Source organism: Petaurus breviceps, unplaced genomic scaffold, assembly GCF_028583685.1.
Source record: "Petaurus breviceps papuanus isolate PSGF00001 unplaced genomic scaffold, PetGlider_PUasm1.0 446, whole genome shotgun sequence".
Lineage (NCBI taxonomy): Eukaryota > Metazoa > Chordata > Mammalia > Diprotodontia > Petauridae > Petaurus > Petaurus breviceps.
The window spans coordinates 2377297-2398312 of NW_027186338.1; the positions used below are offsets into that span (position 1 = coordinate 2377297).

At 45.0% G+C, this 21016-nt stretch overlaps 1 protein-coding gene across 5 annotated transcripts in view; it reads left to right on the forward strand.

Moving 5' to 3' along the window:
- KRCC1 (lysine rich coiled-coil 1) overlaps nucleotides 1-20147 on the forward strand; it is a 42082-nt gene extending 21935 nt beyond the window's left edge. For 2 of the 5 annotated variants that reach the window (XM_069101045.1, XM_069101046.1), the window contains exons 2-7: nucleotides 473-579; nucleotides 1793-1900; nucleotides 1984-2158; nucleotides 3955-4239; nucleotides 10292-10391; nucleotides 12661-20147. In XM_069101045.1, the coding sequence (XP_068957146.1) occupies nucleotides 473-579; nucleotides 1793-1900; nucleotides 1984-2158; nucleotides 3955-4239; nucleotides 10292-10391; nucleotides 12661-13447 (1562 nt within the window). In that variant the 3' untranslated portion in view covers nucleotides 13448-20147. Of the gene's footprint in view, nucleotides 1-472; nucleotides 580-1792; nucleotides 1901-1983; nucleotides 2159-3954; nucleotides 4240-10291; nucleotides 10392-12660 lie in introns of those variants that run through there. The other 3 variants (XM_069101047.1, XM_069101048.1, XM_069101049.1) reach the window with 3 other exon arrangements.
- Nucleotides 20148-21016: the final 869 nt, after the last annotated feature.

Genomic DNA, 21016 nt, shown 5'->3' on the forward strand with positions numbered 1-21016 from the left:
ATTGTTCTGTGACATTTGACCCCAGTTTGTGCCAGTTTTCTTATGAAGGTAGAAATAAAAGCACTGTCCACTCTTGTACAGAGGGTGCTGTGGGGTGGGGTGGGGTTTGGGGAGTCATGTGGATTAGGTAACAGAGCTGGCCTTTGTGATAACCTTTCAACAGACACCCAGAGGTCAGTACCCATAACATCCTGCCACCTAGTAATGTATTCATGGCTTTCCCTTTCCTTTCCTTAAGCATTTTGCCTCCTGGTATTAAGAGATTTATAAAGCATGTCAGTAGCCTTGTATGCAGACAACAAAATTTACATATCTTTTTTTTTTTTTAAGGAAAACCTTTACATAGCTTTTTTTTTTTCTTAATTAGTTAAAGTAGTCTGTAGCAGCTGGCAAGGAAAGAAAAGAAGCCCCTGTGGTCTATTCCCATGATGCCCTGTTTTATTCCCCCCTCCCTCCCCTTTTGTGCTTATAGATACTTTTTTGGATGAACATAAAAGGAATGAACTTTTTACAGACAACTTTTGTAAAGTGTGTGGCGCAATGCTACAGTTTGAATCCCAAAGGATTTCACATTATGAGGTAAGCTGAAAGCAAAGAGGAATTATGTCTTGAACTAGCTTGGGTTTTGGTTTGGGGTTTTTTTAATAGTATTTAGAGCCATCATATCCTTATGTCCCCATGAAAAACAGAGGAGAGAAATTATGAGCTTTGGGTGGGAAACTCTTAGCTTGATCATTGGATGGTAGACTCACAGACATGATCTGAGCCTTCTTAGGACAAGGACACCAAACATAGGAGAAGTTAAAATGGGCTGCCTGATTTAGAGCTCTGACTTTAGACTCAGACAAGAGGGAAGGAACCAGTCCAGCCCGTTTATCTTAGAGATGGGGAAACTGAGGCCCACCAAGGTCAAGCACCTTGCCCAGAACCACAGCATGTCCTGCTGGGGAGTGGCAGCAATGAAACGGCAACTCAAGTTCTGTCTATTCTGGGGTGATCTCTAGTCATTACCCTGTTTATGGGCATGTTTGTGAAGAGTTCCGTGGAGTTAGAGGAGAGACCAGTGCCAGGCGACATCCACATCACCTAACCAGGAACATGTGCTGGCTGCCTTCCATTTCTGGTAGTTGAGATTTTGTGCATAACACAGCCTGCTTCAGGGCCAGATGGTGTTAATAGGGTTAGCTGAGGCTAATGTTTTTGTTGCTATTGTTATTAAAGATGTTTTGAGTTTTGGTATTTAGACTATGTCCCAGCCTCAGTGCTGGGATTACTAGTATAAACGAAAAGAAAAACAGCCCCTGCCCTCAAGGAACTTACATTCAGATAGAGGAATGCTACATTGTAAAAGGTAACTAAAAAGATGGGGTGTAAGGGGATGGTAGAGAAAGTCTCCTGGAGAGGAACGAAGCCTTGGCCAGCCTGGGTGTCCCCTTCACTGGAGGCCAAGGAGCCAGCCAGCCAAACGGAAGGGACGCCGGGTAGAGGGGATGTCCAGGGCTAGAGTGAGGCTGGAAGAGGAATGCAATGTTCACAGCCAGTCAAATCCCAACCCTTAGAAACATTTCCATGTTGGGTTATTGTGGTTATTCTCAGTTCCAGATGGACAAGCCAGTCATTCCAAAGAGCTGCTAGATTCCAAACTGTGGCACTGGGTCTTCGTTTAATGAAGACAGAGGGAAAGCCCACCAAAGGCACCCCATCCCCTCTGCTCTGATTGAGCTTCCTGCCCGGCTCCAGGCCAAAGGGCAGGTTTTGCTTCTTCACTGAGTCCTGTCATCTCTTTTCTCAGGGCAAAAAGCACGCTCAAAAGGTTAGACTTTATTTCCAAATTCATGGGGAACAAAGTGAAGCCCAGGGGACTGACAGAAGAGGGCAGCTGGACTTCATGACTCGCCAGGTAAGTGTGCCACGTTGCTATTGTGGTGTTAAACAGGCTCCGCGTTGTTGGATCTTTATAATTGAGACTGCGCTTGGTTTCAGACGGACGGGAGTGGAGTGGTGCACAAAGACAGATTTTGTGATCTCTGCAGCATGATTTTTAGCTCCCCAGTTGTTGCTCAATCTCACTATTTGGGGAAAGTACATGCCAAAAAGCTGAAGCAGTTAATGGGAGAACATGCTCAGACGTCTCCACCAAGCTCTCAGCCAGACAAGGGTAAGCTTCCATTCACCTCTTTATCTTCCGTTCCCTCCGTCCTCCATCTTTGGTTCTGGAAACATCCCTGTGGAGAAGTGTCTCTTTGAAGGGACTCATTTCTACTCTCCTAATTCTTTACTTTCATTCTCCGTCCCTAACGTTGAACTTGGAGAGTATGATTGCCCATTGGACTTGACCTCCCTTTTTGGCTTAGGACTCTCATCTGAATAAAACCAAATAAAAAACGGGTGAATTAACTTTTCTCCACCTGGCCATTGTCTGACCACAAGCAGCCTACCCCCTGCCATGCTCCTTTTCTCTATGCTTCTAATTAAACATCAGATCAGAAGTAAATCATAAAGCATCTCTCCCTCTCCCCTTCTCTGTTGTTCATATCAGCTCTTTTCCTTTTCTATACTTTCCTGTACTTCCTACCATACCCAACCAGTATCTTTACTTTAAAATGGGTATGACCACAGCATACCCAGCTAACAAAGCAAATCACATACCCCTCTCTCCTTATAAAGGTCCAGAAAAGGCCTGTCATTACGAACAGCACACAGTTATTGAGCACCTACTGAGAAGCATAGAATAAGATCCCCATCCTGTGGGGTTGACAGTCTAGTTGGGGAGACAGAGCATGTGAAATATACAGAGCGCACCTGCCTGAGAGAACCTGAAATGGAGATATCTATTCTCAAACTGGGTGGAAATCTGGAAATCCATCCAGACCTGGAAAATCCAGACTGGGTTTTAAAATGGAGGAGAATCTGAGACTTGTGTCCTGTTATAAAGATAGTGATTTAGCATTTCTATACCAAGTAATCCACCACTCTCTTACTGATTGCCCTGTTTTGGAGGAAAGGAGTTCATTTCCCAGAATGAACTATTTACCAGTGTATCATACTCTATTTTTGCCAAGTCATTATCGTATCAACATCATATGCTAAAACCAGTGCCACGCAAAGCCTTGTATGCCATCAGGATGATGTTAGAGTACTAAATATTTATGTTAGCATCACTCTTTCAAAATACATGTTTTAGGTTGTATAAAATTCATGATTAATTTTAGCATGTGTATTATGCTTGAAATGGATTTTTCCTTAGTTTCAGTTTTAGCAGTCATGCCAAATTCTCAGACCAATTCTCTTAGAGTGTGTTGCAAACCAGGCCAAAGATGAACAGAATCATAATGTCCCATAAGAGTTAGGATGCCCCGACCTCTGGCCCCCAGGCTGAATGAGCTGACCTCAGTAGAGCGGGCAGAAGGAAGAACTGTGAAATAGCATGGGGCTGGGAGTCTGTAGTTTTTGTGGTATTAAATAATTGCTTGAATTTAACCCCAAAGTAAATAGAGAATAAGCCAAGATTAAATTAGTGCCATGATGTGTTCTTCCAGATAGACTCTGATCCCTTGGCCATAAGCCAAGAAGAATGTGTCTTTGTCATAATAGTCAAGCTTTCCCGTTGTCATTTTGCCACACTGAGCTTTGCTTTCTCTGATCCTTTTGTATACCAAGATTTTGGAAGCCTTTCTGCACAGAAAAATATGGTGACCAGGTTTGTTCCAACGTGCCCACACATGTGTAAACGTGTACATTTACTCTGATCTTACTTGCCCTACTCAATGGCTTTGAGTGGACATGCTAAGGATAGCAGCTTTTTGAAGCATTCCTTTGATATGGAAATGTATTAAATATATTACATGAACAAAGGTTTGTCACCTGTATTGAAATGTATTTTTCTATTAAAATTCTATTTTATTCTCTTTTCTGTAGATCTTTCTAGACATTAAGAATCTGTTCTTCTCCCAGCAGGTCTTCCTGTTGCGGCTTGTGCCAGGCCAGAGCCACTGCAGCCCATTTGTGACAAAGCCATCCCAGAAGGGGCAATGGAAGAAACGCCCTCATCCTATGGCAGCCCTGCTTTGGATCTGAATGATCGAGACAGATACTGTGAGCTCTGCTGCGCGTCCTTTAACAGCCCACTCATGGCACAGCAGCACTACCTGGGCAAAAAGCACAAGAGGAGCGAGGCCCGGAAGAAGATCCTGGCAGAGATCGGGCAGAAGACCCTCCCTGCTGAGTCCACGAGCAGTGGTGAGTGGTCGGATTACACTGTAGCTGTCCTAGAGCAGCAGCCGTAGATGTGTGTGCCCTTCTGCTCCTCTGGAGGAGGAGCCCCTGTAGACTAGCGTCTGAACCTTTTCACAAAGAACGGTGAGGTGTAGTGCATTGGAAAAACCATTAGATTTGGAGCCAGAGGTCTTAGGTTCGAATTTAGCTTCTATGACACCTGGGGCAAAGCATTTAATTTCTCTGGGATTTGAGTATCCTCACTTGTAGAATGAGAGGGTTGGAGACTTTTAAGATGCTTCTCAACTCTAAATCCCCAACCCCTACATAGAAGGCCCCTACTCTGTACCCACCACTATGTTGGTGTTTCAGGGTAGACCAAGCAGATGTAGCTTCTGCCCTTAGGAAACTTAGCAACTAAAGTATAGACTAGATTTACCTGAAAGCTCAGTATGGAAAACAGATGACCAGGTGCCAGGTTGTCCTAGACAGGCTTCAGATGCCAGAGGGGTCCAGAGAAGTGAGCAGTCTTTATAGGGGGCTGCAGACAGGAAGGACTGAACTCCTGGGAGACGTGAGATAGGATAATCGGACATCTCAGGCACTGGGGGACATGAGCAGAGGTACGAAGGCAAGAGTGAGCTTAGGACGTGCCAGGATGGTAAGGACGTTCTAGTGACTCTTCTCAACCTGTTGTTTATTCGCCCTGCTTTGTCCTACCCACTTTTTCATTGTAGCTTGTCACCCACCTGCCCCCGTCATTCAGTCAACCAGAATGGATTTGTTGCATGCCTCTTGTCTTCAGAGAAGTTGGTTTAGCTAAATGCTAAAGGTGTGGTAGGGTTTTATGAGTTAAAGTAGAATTTTTGTCTGGTCCAACCCATACCTGAAAAGGAGTCCTCACTGCAGTGTGCCCTACAAGTGCTCAGATGGTTTACTTCTTAAAGACCCCCATTAAAGAGGGCCCAGGCCTCATGAAGGCAGCTTATCCCCCACATGGAATTACTAGGAAAGTCTTCCTCATATCAAGTTGAAATTTTCTTCTTTGCAGCTCCTAGGGCCAAGGAGGACAAATTTCATCTCCCTTTCATACAATGGTCTGAATTTCAGACAGTTTTCTCCAAGCTCAATATCTCTCGTTCCTTTAGCTTCTCCTCTTTGGCCTGAGCTCATGCCTTCCCATCCCCCTTATCCCCTCTTGATTCTCTCCACCTTATCTGGATCTTTCCTAAGCCGTGGCCCCAGAACCAAACCCAGCACAGCAGGTGTGCTCTGATAGGGCAGACACAGCAGGATGATTACTCCCTGCTTCCTTCAATCTCTGCCTCTCACACAGCGTGCTGAGCTGCTCTGACATTTGCTGTGTGCAGAACCCCCAGATCTTTTCCACATAAACTACTAACTATCCCTCCTCCATGTCACACTGGGAGCATTGATTCTTTTTTTCTACCCAAGTGCATGAGTCTGCATTTATGTGTGTTCAGTTTCATCTTAGAACATTCTGCACAGTGGTCTGTCTTCTTGGGATCTGTTTGGATCCCAACTTTGTGTCATCTGCAGATTTAATGAGCATATCATTTATGCTTTTATCCATGTCACCGATAAAAATGTTGAAGAACACAGATCCCTGGGACACTTCACCAAAGACGTGCTACACTGACACCAAACCAATACCATCTTTGACCTTCATCCAGTTCCAAATCCATTTAATTGAACTAAACCACATTTCTCCCAGAAATTGAAGCTCACTGGAATTTGGTTACAGACTCTGTTCTCTTGCCTTTTTTTTTTTAAATTGAGTCATTTGCCTGTCTCCAGTCCTGTGGTATCCATTCCCCATTCTCCAGGATCATGAGTGACTTGACAACCACATTCTTGAGTTCTTTCAGTTCCAGAAATGTAGAAACATCTGGACTAGATGTTCAAGGACAGTCAGGTGCTCTCACTTTACTGAGCTTGGGTATTAATTCTCTGTTAGCCATTTGTGTACAATCCTTTTCTGTCCAAAGATAAAGACAGTAAGCATGCCTCCTTTAGAAAGTCCTGGCTAGATCTCTTGAATTTCCAGCCCTGAGGGGCTTTGAAATGAACAACTCCAAGTTTTGTGAGGGGTTTGCATGTGTCTAGCGTTGGAAGCATATGCATTGATGCCCTATGGAGGAAGGAGCCCTGATCAGATCTCAGAGTAGAAAGTCTAACTTCCTTAGAACCCAGGTGTAAGATTTGTTTGCTAATACACTCCCTTCAGAGCCTTGTCAGCCCTTCTCTCTCCCAGCCGGCACCTCCTTTCCTCTTTCTCCTCCTTGGTCAGTGAACATTTCTGTCTTCTTTTCCCCCTGCTGCCCATCCCTCTCTTTTCTCTTTTTTATTTCTTCTCTGTCTTTCTGAACTGACCATAATATTATGTTTTTATTTTTATTAATATATATATAATTATAATTAAATATGGAAAGTACATTTGTGTTTTTTATTGTTTAGTGTCCCTGAGCTCTTTTCTCTTAGCTCCAACTCCTTCCTTACATTTCCACTTGAACACCCTGCTGCCATCACAAATTCAGCATTTCTAAAACTAAATTCATTTTCTTTCCCTTCCCCCCAAACCTCTCAGTCTATCCGTGGAGCCACCATTGTGCATTCACTCAGGCTGGAAACCTTAGAAGGATCTCTGATCAGCAATCTCCTCTCTTTCCTCTAGCCATAAGGCCTGCTGTTCTCCCTAGAGGTGCTTTTCTCTGTCCTGTCCTCTGTGTTCCCAACACCACAACCCTAAGTTAATCTGACATCTAAAGCTGTCTGCAGGGTGACCTTTCTGCCTACAGCTGATTCATCTATTCAGTAAATGCTCACACATTAAATAGCACCCACTTTGTGAAAAGCTGGGCTGTGCTAAACACAAACAAGACCCAAACTAAACAGTCCCTGCCCCCAGACACTCACACTCCAATAAGAAGTAGAGCACACGTGTCAGGAGTGAGGCCAAGGCATTCAAGGAGGGAAGAAGCCAGTTGGGCAAGGGATGTGGGGCCGTGTAGGGGACACTCCTTGCAGGAGTCAGCAGCGGAGCTCCGAAGCTGAGAAGCAGACGAGGTCAGGAGGGCACCACTCAGTGTGAATGCACCAAGATGGGAAGTATGTTGGTCCAGTTTGTCTGGAACCTAGAGCATGAACAAGATAGCAAGGGGAGAGGCAAGTCCAGAAATCGAGGTCATTTTCATACTGTGCGGAGAAGAAAATCAAAGGAAGGGATTGGGTGACAGGTCAAGGTAGATGGGTCTTCGCTGACTGATGGTGGAGAGAAGGAAAAGAGAAAAAAAGAGGAGAGAAAAAAACCCCCTGCTTTCTCTGCCACAGGAAGGGATCTTTGGGTGGGAAAGAACAGAAATGAATAATAGGGAATGGAAACCCAGGATATGGATGAAAACACCGAGCTGCCCTTTGGGGGTGCAGGTCACCAGGCCCAGATGAATTACATCCCAGTTATTGAAAGAACAGGCAGCTGTAAGTGGAGCGCACGAGCACTGCTAATAGACACTTGTGAAGCTCCTGATGTGTGCCAGACCCTGTGCTGAGTGCCAGGGATATGGAAAATGGCCAAGAAATAGTGGAGTAAAAAGATTCCAAGATAGAAGTAACAGAGGAGTAGAAAGACAACTGAACTCCAAAGGCCAGCTGTCTTCCCTTCTTACCTCCACTTCTGCCCCCTTCTCAGCCCTCCAGACCACAGCCCCCCTCCTCCTCCTGACCTAGATACAGGGCTTCTTAAGCTTCTGCCACTCATGACCCCTGGCTACACCTTCTGTGTTAGCTGGTGTTTCATGGCCTGAGGGCGTGCAGGGTGCAGAGTGCCAGCAACACCTCAGATTCATTACTCATTTGATCTTGAATTAATTTTGGGGTGTTTTGTGCATTCAGAAACCTTTTATTGTTGCCAACTTGGGTCATGACCCACAGTTTAAGAAGCACTGGTAGAATCAAGTCCAAACAAAATAGCCTGGAACCATCAAAGTCCTTCCCTGATATTGCTGCCAGCCTGCCTTGACTGGCTCATTTCCCCCTGCTCTACTGCTCAGACATGTTGTTAGCTCATGTTAGCTTCATTTGGATCCAACCCTTTCCTTCCATTCGTCCAGAAGGCAATATTTCAGTACTTTGCTACCTAGGGCCCTTCCCATGCCATCTCCCCAGTCCAGTGCTGCCCAGAGGAGACCAGCTGGGCAAGCATTCCTGGCTCCAGTGGGCCTCTTGAGGACCCTCCACCACCATCCCAACTCTCCATCTCTTGGGCCACAAAAGCTCACTTTTGTGTGTGGTCTCTGACCTGTGCTGAGGAGAAGAGGAAAGGCCAAGAGTGACCAGAAGCTCTGCATGAGTGGGGACACATAGTCCCTGCACCTCAGTAAGAGTTTCTGGGGGAGGTAAAGAAATCCTGCTTCTCTACACCCCACCCCACCCCCAAGCTGAGGCTCTCTCAGGATCCATTTTCCCAAAACAAACAAAAGGAAAAAGGCAGAAAAAAAGCCAGCGAGGTCGATGGGGCCACTGTAGAGAGTTGGCAATGCTTCCTGCCAACAGTCAGGCCCATCGTTTCCTCTGAGACAGCTCTGCCCCTTGGCACCTCTTGGCACCCAAGATTCGGGCTGGAGGCCGTCCTCCTAAGGGGGAGTGGGCAGTGCCTTGGACAGAATGGTCACTAGAGCACAGGCCTAGAGTCACTGCTCCTCGTCTGCCTCAGTGTCCTCAGCGATAAAATGAGACAGTAACAGGGCTGTTGGGAGGATCAGATGAGACATTTGTAAAGAGCTTAGCACAGAGCCTGGCACAGAGTAGGGACTTCAGTGCTTGAGTTCCCTTCCTCCTCCCCACCCCCACCCCCTGCTAAAAAGCAGCTTCAACCAAACATTCATCTTGGGGCAGCTCCCAGTCCCTGAGACTCTGTCCTTGTAGTGAGCTCAGGGGGTATGTATGGGTCACCAGCTTCATCATCCCTTGATGAGCTCTCTTACAAATTACTATTTAAATATGTGATTGGTTCATTAGGGTAACACTTTTAGGTTCTGGCTGGGCTCCCCCTCCCCCATTTAAGACAAGTTTTTGTCCCTTGGGAGTCAACAAATATAACTAAGCAATTCCTATGTTCCTGAGTATTAGACACCATGAAATCTTGTTAAAACCCATTGGAAAGCTGTAGTGCTTATCTGATTCAGACCCCTTTTTTTTACAGATGAGGGAACTGAGGCCATGAGAGTAAGGAGTTACACAAAGTCCAGCTCTGGGCAGAGCCCAGGTCTCTGGATATTATCCAGCATGCTTCCACTACAGTCACGGAGGGCAGTGGGCATAGTGGGCAGTCATAGAGGGTTGATCTGAGAGGCCTGGAGGGATGAACTCACTGTTTGGGACTTTGATTGGTAGGAACCTACTGAAAGGAGTGAACATCTGGGGGGGGGCCTCGGGATTAAAACCCCTTGCCTTGATTGAATAGGTGGACTGAAAGTTCTGCCTGTCATAAAGAACTGGTTTGAGGGGTGGAGGAGCTAGGAAACAAAGCATGAGGAAAAAGGGAGACTCTAAGAAGACAATTATATTTCAGCTTAGCTGAAAAGGCAGCAGATGTCAGGGGTCTCATTGGATTCGGGGCCATTCTGCTGTCTGAGCCAGTCCTGGCAGAGCAGGGGGGGAGGCAGCTGATGGGCCACCTTGAGCTGCTGCTTGACCTCAGACTCCTTTCTTAGTCTTGTCGTCACCATCATCCTCATGCTCTTCATCTCTGGGGTATCCTTAAGACCCTGAAAGCAGATTGGAGACATCCAGGACATGATCTCCAGCTGAGCCGTGTCCATCGCCCACAAGCTGTGTCCAAGAGGGTGATGGTTTTCCTGGACTCAGCCAAGGGCTTGGGACAGGAGAGTACGGGGAAGCAGGGTGAGAGCCCCTGGGGGCAGAACTGGCCCGTCTGCAGTAGCCGCTTTGGGCAGCCTGGCTCACAGTGGTGGTCCCTGGTAATGGGATCAGATAAGTGGGTTTCTTTTTGATGTGTCTGCATACTGACATTAACCTGAATTCTGTGTTCTTTCAGCACTTGGTGTGGGTAACTACATCTGTCCCATTTGTAGTATCACCCTTACATCTATAGAAATGTACCAGTCCCACATGCAAGGAAATAAACATCAGATTAAGTAAGTAATTCTGTGACAATGCTCCTGTGACCCGGGTGATTAGGGCCCCTGTACAGTAGTATGAGCCTGCAGATTTTCCTTCTGCACGTGCAGATCCTAGACACCTGAGGCTCCTTATCCTGGCTTACCTACCTTCCAGTGGCCTCTAGAAAGAAGCTTCCAGAACATCCCAGGCTGGGCCGGGAAGGTGAGCTCCTGGCTGCATCATGCTCACTGGCTCAGCCAGACTGGGCCAAGGTGCTGGGGCTGCTCTCCTGACTTGGGTCCAGGCTTCTTTTGGTTCAGAAGAGTCAGCTAGAGGGTTATGCAGTGGGAGTGTTGGCTTTTGCGGGTTTGGGCAACGGAGTGGTGGTTAATCAAAATATAGTATTTCTGTTTTCCTTTTTTTTTTTTTCCTAGTTAGGAAATTTGTCTTTTCTGGTTTCTGTTTGTTTGTTTTTTTAGTTTGGGAGCTAAATTTTTTGGCAGACTGCCTTGGTCGTATCTGGAGTTCTTGTCTCTCTTCTGGAGGCATTAGCATGAGTCGTCTCCACTCAGAAATGTTCAGTGGCTCTAGAGGCTTTGGAAGGCCCGTCTCTCAGGCTGGGTCTGCTGGGAGCTTCTGCCGCCTTCCTGTGGGCATGAAGGTCACAGACATTTCAGGGGGAATCCATGTTCTGTCTCTTTGTGCTGTGCTTGTTTTTCTTAGAGAAGTCTTCACTCAGATTTCTTATGAAGCTGGTCAGTGCCACACCCCCTTTCCCTGCCCTTCTTCCCCTCTATCCCAGCCCCCTGACAGGACAAGGCTGAGAACACCTCATTCACAGAAGGGAAAGAAACTAAAACCCCATAAGGAGAACTGGAATGTCTTTCCATGTCACCTCACATCATGTGCTGAGGGACGTTTCTGCACGCCCTCCACAGGGCTGTTACTTCAGCCTATGTGCATGTGCTTTAATTGAGCTGCACCAACATGTTGGCAAGGGCATCCAGCCGACTGACTCAGAATCCAAAAAGATCTCCACAGCTGGAATGGTGAATAGAGTCTACACAGAAAGAGGAGAGGGGAGATGCAACCAGGCATTTTGTAGGAAAAAGACCTGAGGGCCTAGTGGCCCACAAGCTTAGTGTGGTGTGGCATGGTATGGTATGTTGTGATGTGATGTGTCTTTGGCATCCCAGGAGGGAAGGCAGCCTTGGACCTTATCCTAAGAAAGATAGCAACAAAGAAGGGGGAGAGGTCCTTGCACTGTTCTCTGTCCTGGACAGACCCTACCTAGAGTATGATGTCCATCTCTGAGCACATTTTAGAAACCTTGATGAGTGTTAATTTATCCAAAGAGAAATGACCTAAATGATACCATGTAATAAGACATAGGGAATTTAACCTTCAGAAGAAAAGACTTAGGGGGGCCATGAAGCCTTTGCAAGATTGTTTTTGGGAGAGGATAACACTCAGTCTACTTGGCCCTTGGGGGAGAACAGAGGAGGTGAACATTCCAGGGGGGGACGACTGAACTCCGTGTAAAGCTGAGCAAAAGACAGTGGGGCTGCCTTTTGTTGTAATGAGTTCCCTGTCACCGGAGTGTTCTGCAAAGGCAGATTGATGGGAGCATTCTAGAGGAGGTGGGCACTTTAGATACAGACTGTGTGAGATGACCCTGAATTCCTTTTCTGTGATTTTATAAGTACTCATGTTATTCTTACTTAACTTAGTAACCAAAATTTTCAGAAATAAAATTCCTTGTTCCTGGCCATACAGTATGTCCCTATGGGAATTTCCAGACCCCTGTCTTCAGAGGCCCAAGAACCAAGTCTGATCTTTGACAGTGTTCTGAGCCTTCAGGACATGACCAAGGCTGGACCGAGTTGTCTCTAGCCCTTTCTCCCTGTGGCCCAGAAAATCCTGGTGTAAGTTGTGTCTCCTAAACGACGTGGGGAAGAGAGCCCAAGGTGAGGGCCGGGGTCAGGCTGATCTGTGAGTAAGCTGGAGACCCTAGGGGCATTTTCTGGAAGTAGGCTTGGGTCTGCTCTCTAGAGGAACACGGGATTTAGAGCTGGAAGGGTTGGAGATCATCTAGCCAGCCCTCTCTTCTTACAAATAAGGAAATTGAGGCGGAAGGCAGGGAAGTGACATGGCCACACAGTCTCCCTAGCAGAGCTGGGATTCAGACCCAGGTCCTCTGGCTCCAAACCCAGCTGTGTTCCACTGGCTCCCACTGCTTCGAAAGGACATGTTCTAAACAAAGCAGCCCAGTAACAATACCTTTCTCCCCCTTCTTTCCTTCAGAGAATCCCTGGTTGTCAACCTCATGAAGAATTCAAAGAGAACCTTTCACTCTTTCCAAGATGAGCTGGCCGACTATATCCAGGTGCAGAAAGCCCGAGGCCTGGAGCCCAGGACTTACTTTAGGAAGATGGCGGAGGGGCACTTTGAGATGGAGAAGTGCAAGGAGGAGCTCAATGCCAGGCCTCAAAGTGTACTGGCAGCATTTGAGCAGAGATTCCCACCCGAGACTTTCCAGGCCTGCCCAGGAATGTATGCCCTCACTCGAACAGTGGAGAACACATTGTCCCATTGGTCACCAGTCCATGACAGCAGAGTCAGGCTGGAATCTCTTGGCCACTGCCAGCCCAGCAAGGAAGAGTTCTCAGAAAAATTAACGGCCTTGGGTCCCACTCAGCAGGAGGGGGAAGCCCATCTCAACTCAGGCCCATCCAGCATCTCCTCCGACAACAGTGCCAGTTCCTACCAAGCAGGTCATAAACCAAAAGTGACTCACCAGAGGAAGAAGAGGCATCCAAGGGAGGAGAGAGAAGACTGGGCAAATGAAGAAAAGAAGAGGAAGAAAAGCACAGAGGACAAAGAGGCAGGCAAAGACCACAAGGCTGTCCGGAGGAGGAAGACTGAGGCAGATGCCACCAGGGAAGGAAAGCCAAAGCACAGGAAAGTGAGGAGAAATCCAGAAGTGGCTGCCGACAAGGAGGACCGCCGACACCGCAAGGAGAAGAAGGAGCCCCTGCCCCGGAGGACGGAGGAGGAGATGTTGTGGGATGAGTCCATCCTGGGCTTCTGAAGCTGCTGACCTGGCGGGAGGCATGTGACGGCCGCGTGGCCTCCGAGCGCCAGCCATCGAGGGGCCTGTTCTCCAGCACTTTAAAGTGAGGAGAAATAACTTCTCTTAACATTTTCTAAAAATGAGTTCATGAAAATGCCTTGTTTTTTTTACAGGTATTGCTGCTTCATTGTGTATGGAAGGCTACTTTTCTTCCCCAGGTAGCAATGGTATCTTTGAGTTGTCCCTTATTTCAAATGACTTTTCTGGGTTTCTTTCTTACTTAGGTTCCTGTTAGTTTGGGTTCAGGTTTAGTGTTTTGTTTTGCTTTGTTGTTTTTTTAAGAGAATATATGGAGCAGTGTAGAATTATTTTTTTCCGTATTTAGACTTAATTTACAGTGTATTTGCCAGATCTGAAAGTATAAATGACATAGGATAACATCAAACAGACATAATTTGAAATGTTCTTGAGTAAAATAATGCTGATCAGAGTTCAGCGTGCACTCAGGAAGTGTTCATATTAAAAACGTTCTGATTTCACATGCTGTCCTATAGAGATGATGTCTGCCCTTTGTAACAGCACTGTCTCTTTCACTGGACGGTTTGGACCCCGTAATCCGTTCCTCTGTTATTTGGCCACCACAGCTGCTAAGGAGGAGCTGCCTGAGCAGGGAGGGCTAGGTCGGTTAGGGCATTGCTCCCTAAACTGTCAGAGATCCCATGGGTTGAGAACAATCTGGCAACAGTGAAAGGTTCCTGAATACTCAATGACCTACAGTTAATTAAAAATCAGACACGTAATGAGTCGGGGGTGGTTCTGGCATCATTGTGGGACTTCACGGCGGCCTTGGTTCTGAACCCACAGCATGTGCACTTTGCACTGCACATGCCCTCAGGCCACATAACACAAGCAAACTCTGCTAAAAAGGGAAAAGGGGTTAGAGAGGGGCTGTGAGCGGATTAGAGGACTCTGGCTTAATGAAATGCTTTCCACCTCAGGAAACATGGACAGGAGATTCTCCCACCCAAAGACACTATTCTTGCCACATAGAACATAGATCAGACTGTCCAAGCACACAGACGAGGGATGCTTTGGGATCGCCCTCACTAGCAGTCTGGCCCAGTGGACACAGAGGGTGGGGTGACCCTTTCCCAAGACTGTGGCGTAGCCTCCCCATCCTACCTGGGCCCTGTCTCAGGCCCTGCATAAATAAACAAAGCCCAGCACAAAAGGCACTTTGGGGCAGGTAGAATCAACCTGCAGTAATGTTTGTTTTTTTAAATGAAGTTGAATGTAGAATCATAGAATTCAGAGATAGGACTTAGGAGATTGTCTGACCCAGCAGTTGGTCTCAGAACCATTTTATACTCTAGAAGTATGGAGAGCCCCAAAGAGCAATGGTTTATACAGGTTATAGCTATTGATATTGGCCATATTTGAAATTAAGACATTTTAAAATTATGATGAAAATGTTTTAACCTTGAAGAACTTCCTAAAAGGGGTTCAGGGACCCCTGTTTTGAGAAGTGATGATCTAGCTCCTCTCATTTCACAGATGAGTAAACCTTGGCCCAGAGAAACAAAGTCGCTTGTCTGAGGTACCCCTGCAAGTCGGCGGCAGAGCCAGGCCTATCACCAGGCCTCCTGGCTCCCACCATCCCACCCCTCTTTGCATCACACTGAGCTACTTCAGGCCAGCCGTCATTCCTTTCCCCAACCCCAGCTTAGTTACTCTTACTTCCTCTTAGAAAAACTCAGCGTTTGACCAGATTTGCATCTGTTTGGTCCTTTACACCAATTCTGCCTCCTGATTTTTCTGCATTCTAGCTGAAGCAAGCCCCCTGGCATTCTGGAACAGCTATTATGGCTTGTACCATTTCCTGTATGTTCTCTTTAAAATTAATTGAAAACATTCCTGGCCATGATGGGCGAAGATGTGTTTGAAGAGGAATACAGTTTCTCCTGGCTCACCTCTCCCCAACCTTTGAAAGCCGAGCACTGTTCAAAAAGGGCCTTATATGTGATCATAAGCCCTGCTGACCACAGGGGCAAAGGAGAAAACCTCCAAGTGTACAGGACACAGCCTCTGCCTTGATGAGGCGTACAGTTCAAAACCATGGAGTGTGACACAAAAGTGCAGGCAATTCTACCTTAATTCAACATAGGCGTTCCTAGAAACTCCCACTTTGTGCAAAATCACCCAGAGCTACAGGGCCTGTGGGGCATAACACACAAAAACTTTGTCACTATCACATTTTTTTTAAAAAGGTAGAAACCTAAATAAAAACAACACGGTTTTAGACATGTTAAGTATATACATACTACAGTGACTAGTGATGGCTAGAGCCTCAGGTTGATCCTCAGTCTGCACTCCTGTTGACTTGAAGAGAACACCATGGGGGGAGGGGGCAGGAGAGTATGTGGGTGCACACCCACCCTCCTCTGCCCAGAGCTCCTACTACACCAGGAGATACACGATAAATATGGCACTTAATGTCTTTGGGATGTTGAGTGAGTGTTGTGTTTCTTAATAGACCTAGAAAAGTTCACAAATGAAAAGAATGGCAAAGCTTGGCCTTTGGGGATGCCACAGAAGGAACAAAAGTAACTGGTACTTGTGTGTGTCTTGTGTGGTCCAACGTGGCTAGGGTTCAGATGGGCGTGGATCCATTCATTTTCTTATGTTTTGTCATGACCCTGTTTATAGGAACCCATACTCATTCTTGCACACCTGTTTGTTAGGACCTTTTGTTGTTGGCTAGTCATTTCAGTCATGTCTGACTCTTTGAGACCCCTGTTGGGGTTTTCCTAGCAAGGCTCCTGGAGTATCCTTTAAAAGATGAAGAACTGAGGCAAACAGACTCAAGTGTCTTGCCCAGGGACATCCAGCTAGGAAGAACTCAGGAAGAGGAGTCTCCTTGACTTCAGGCCTGGTGCACTATCTGCTGTTTTACCTAGCTGCCCAGTGTCTTACTAACTAGTTAGTCTGGCTTAGCTCATCTATCATAAATCCATTTAACACCCAGAACCACTTAAAAGGGGGCAGAGTTCCACCTCCACACAGGAATGTGACTCAGGATGGGGTTTCAGGCAGAGGCCAAACTTTGAGCAATGCCACAGAACAAGGAGAGGAGAAGGAGAGGAGAAGTTGTGTGGTAAGGGGACACATCCAGGGAGGTCTGGGCTCCTCCACTAAACAGGTAGCAAAGAAGCCTGGACTTGAGTCAGACCACCTGGGTCTATGACCCACCATCAGTCATCCCCAATTTCCTCATCTGTATAATGGGGATATAACACACTTCTTCACAGGCATGTTGAGAAGCATTTAGAAACCTGGCCCATCATCCCAGACTGCAACAGGACTCTTGCCTCATGGGTAGACAAGGGGTGGTAACTTATACTTTAGCCAGTGAGCCCCTGGATGCTGCCCAGTGTTTCTCAATCATTTAGCTAGTGCCTATCCAACCCAATTCATCTATTTCTTCACATGCCACTGGGTCTCAGAATAGAATTAATCTCCAAGATAGAATGGGCCAAGTTTATTTTTTGGTAGCAACCTAATTCATCAATGCCAGTGCCTTTTTTTCTGATTATTCTGTCTCCTTTACTCCTTCTGTCAAAACCTGCTTTTAGGTAAGTGGTTGATAAAATCCAATTCAAAGGAGTGAATTTTTTTTTTTTGGAGGGAGGAAGGCAGGACAATTGGGGTTGAGTGACTTGCCCAAGGTCACATGGCTAGTAAGTGTTGTGTCTAAGGTCAGATTTGAACTCAGGTCCTCCTGACTCCAGAGCTGGTACTGTATTCACTGCACCACCTAGCCACCTCACTAGTGAATTTCTAATGGCAGAGTTTTAGGAATTGGGGAAAACAGAGACCCTCCCCAAGGTCCCTGAAAGTCTCCATAGGTCTGTTTTTAAGGTAAACCCTGTTCCCCTCAGTGATGATAGAATCTTGCAGGGGAGCCAGGGGTGGTCTGTAGTGACCAGGAAAATGTCATTTAAGCCTGGGGGCTTAGCAGTAGAATTTTCTCAGTGGGGGTGTCATGCTTGAGCCTAGTGACAGGTGTGGGTCCCTGCTGCAGTGCAGGTTAATTAGAGCAACCTCTGGGAAGAAGGAAGAAAGCCCCAAAAGGTTGAGGCACAGCATTTCAAAGCCAGGTCTCTGCCAAGGCAGCCTGAACTCCAGCAAATTCTTTGGGCCAGCAGAGCACTGACCCATTTGTCACTGACTAGAGGACAGAAATAGCGTCAAAGAAACCCAAGAACCAAGTGCATCTTTGAAGAAAAATATCTAGGCTGCAGTTAATGATGTTACCCCTTTTCCAGTTCTCTCCTCTGCTCAATGACTTTCTCGATTATTTTAGTCTTTAGCTAAGGGCAGGCGGTATGGAACCTCTGGGAGACATTCAGGGGTTCTTCCCTTTCCATGTTATATCCTAGGGTCGGAACATAACTCGAGAGGCCATGAAGTCTAGTACCCTGCTTCTGGCAAGGACTGTCCTACCCCAGAGTAGAGGGCAGAGGCCTTGTGATCTACGTGCGGGTGCCGGTGCTCACATAGGATGTTACTGCATGGGAGAGAACAGAAGGAAGGCCAGGCAGCTTTGGAAATGCCAGACTGGCCTTAACAGTTTCAAAAGAAAAGCCAAGTGAACATAATAGAGATTTGCGGTTTTGTGTACAATCCCTTTTTTTTTTCTGTGCACTCCTTTGAATTAGATTTTATCAACCACTTTCCTAAAGAGTGGGTTTTGACAAATGGAGGACAGGAGACAGAGAAAGAACATCTATATGAAAAAGCCCGTTATGTTTGATGTTGTTTAAATCAGAATTCAAATACCTACCCTGAAATAGCATAGTTACGGAGAGAAGTATGTATACATGAGAATAATGCATGACTGCATTATGTTGGGAATGTTCCCATACAGTACATGTGGAATATGACACATATTGTCAAACACTGGGGATATGTTCCTTTGGTTGAATTGCGCCTCCCCTTTTAAAAAAGTATTATAAGGAAGGGCATAGGGGTGGCATATTTAGAAATTAATGTGATACAAAAACAAAACATGTCAATACAAATAACTTTCAAAAATGAAAAAATACTCCTTTCCATGTGTTTCATTCGGGGAGAAATTCTTTCCTTTTTATTGATGTTTAAAATTAATTATCATTTAATTATTTATTATATTATTGTTATAGATTATATTTATATAAAATATAATTACAATTATACATAGACATATATTAGTATATACTTATATAATAATATAAATGATATGAAATTTTGTATGTTTTGATTGTATAGTTATATATCATAACTATATATTATTAACTATATGTTATATCTATATTTTTCTATTCTTTAATTTTTTAATATTTAAAATCATTTTATTTATTAGTATACATTATTTTGTTAACTATTTTCCCTTCCCCCCAATGGGAAAAAAAGTAAATAGTCAGCCAAAACAAACACACATCATTCATGTCCAAAACTGTGTATCTCATTCTGTGCCCCAAGTCCCTTACCCCTCTTGGTATTGGAGGGCATGAAAGCATCATCACTGGTCTTTGGATCAATGTCAATGCATTGATCAGAGTTCTTTCAGAGCCCTTTAGGAAGTGGATCAAGCCTCATATCCCTGTGAGGTAGGCAAGGTAAAACCATCCCTTTAACAAAAGAGGAAACAGGCCTGGAGAAGGGCGGAGACTGTACAAGAGCCAGGAACTTGATGCTAACTCACTCTCTAGAGGGTTAGGTGCAGCTGGATGGTGCGTGGTTAAAGCATTGGGTCTCAGACAGTAGGTGTGTAACTCTGGGCAAGTGACTTAATGTCAATTTACCTGTCTGTAAAATGTGGATAACAGCACCTACCTCACAGGGCTGTTGTGAGGATCAAATAAGATAAAAATTATAAAGTATTTAGAACAGTGATTGGCACATAGTATGCTCTATACAAATATTGCTGGTCAGTCACGTCCATTTCAATTGTGACCCCATTCAGGGTTTTCTTAGCAGAGATACTGGAGTGGTTTGCCATTCCTTTCTCCAGCTCATTTTACCAATGAGGAAAATGAGGCAAACAGGGTTAAGTGACTTTCTCAGTGTCACACAGTTGGGAAGTGTCAGAGGCCAGATTAGAACTCATGGAAATGAATCTGACTTGGGGACCAATACTCTATGCACTGCGGTGCAACCTAGCTGCTCTATGTAAATGTTTATTATTATATAAACTAGAAGTTCTCAAACTTATTTGAACTACTACCCCTAATTACTACTAATTATTAAAAAATAATTAGCACCCTCCTGAAAATCTATTTTATTTAACCCTTTAATGTTTTTTAAAGTTTGCATTATTTCAAAAAATAAAATTTTTTGAAATGATGCATCTTAAATTTAATAATTTATTATAAATTTGTGGTTTTTTCCTGCATCAAAATTTTGATGATGAAACATTGTGTCATGTAAATGTATATTTTCGTATTGTAAACAAATCATTACAATCACATATTTTTGCTAATGTATGCTGGACTTCCCAACAATGCACCATATGCTCACCTGCCAACACTTGCTTGTTAAGACCTATTGGTAGACTTGACCACTGATCTATTATAACTTGTATTTTGTGTGTTTATTTGGAAAATAATGTAATCAGTATGACTTTAACTCTGTTGAACCACAGATGAAACAGGAATGAATGGTTTTTCAAAATCCTCTTCTTATGCTTCCACTGCCTCTTTATTTTTGTCAATGCCCCCCAATTGCACCCGAGGCTACTATTGCCCTCTTATCCTTCCAGCATTCTGCAGGGAGGACATCACCCACTTTGGGAACCTATGAATACACTATACACTCACTTCCTACCCTTTAGAATGTGAGGAGTAGAGATCGCTTTGTTCTTTGTATCTGTATACTTAGCAGCCAGAACAGAGCTTGAGACAAAGTAGGTATTTAATAAATTCTGGTTGATGCAGGATGCTCCAAGGCCTTTTTTCACCACACTCCTGGCAAGGGAAGTAGTACAAGAATCCATAAGACCTAAGCAAATTAGGAGAGGAAGGAATAGTCTACGTGTCAGCTTTATGGAGAACAGAAGAATTTATGACCAAACGAGATCAAGAACATTATGAAGTACAAAATGGATAATTTTGATTACATTAAATTAAATGCAACTAAGATTAGAAGGGAGGCAAAAAGCTGGGAAACAATTTTTACAGCCAGTGTCTCTGATAAAGGCCTCATTTCTAAAATATATAGAGAACTGAGTCAAATTTATAAGAATACAAGTCATTCCCCAATTGATAAATGGTCTCAAGATAAAAACAGGCAGTTTTCAGAGGAAGAAATTAAAGCTATCTATATTCATATGAAAAAAATGCCCTAAATTACTATTGATCAGAGAAATGCAAATTAAAACAACTCTGAGGTACCATCTCACACCTATCAGATTGGCTAATATGACAAAAAAAATGATAAATTTTGGAGAAGATGTGGGGAAAATTGGAACACTGATGCGTTGTTGGTGGAGTTGTGAATTGATCCAATTATTCTGGAGAGCAATTTGGAATTATACCTAAAGGGCTATAA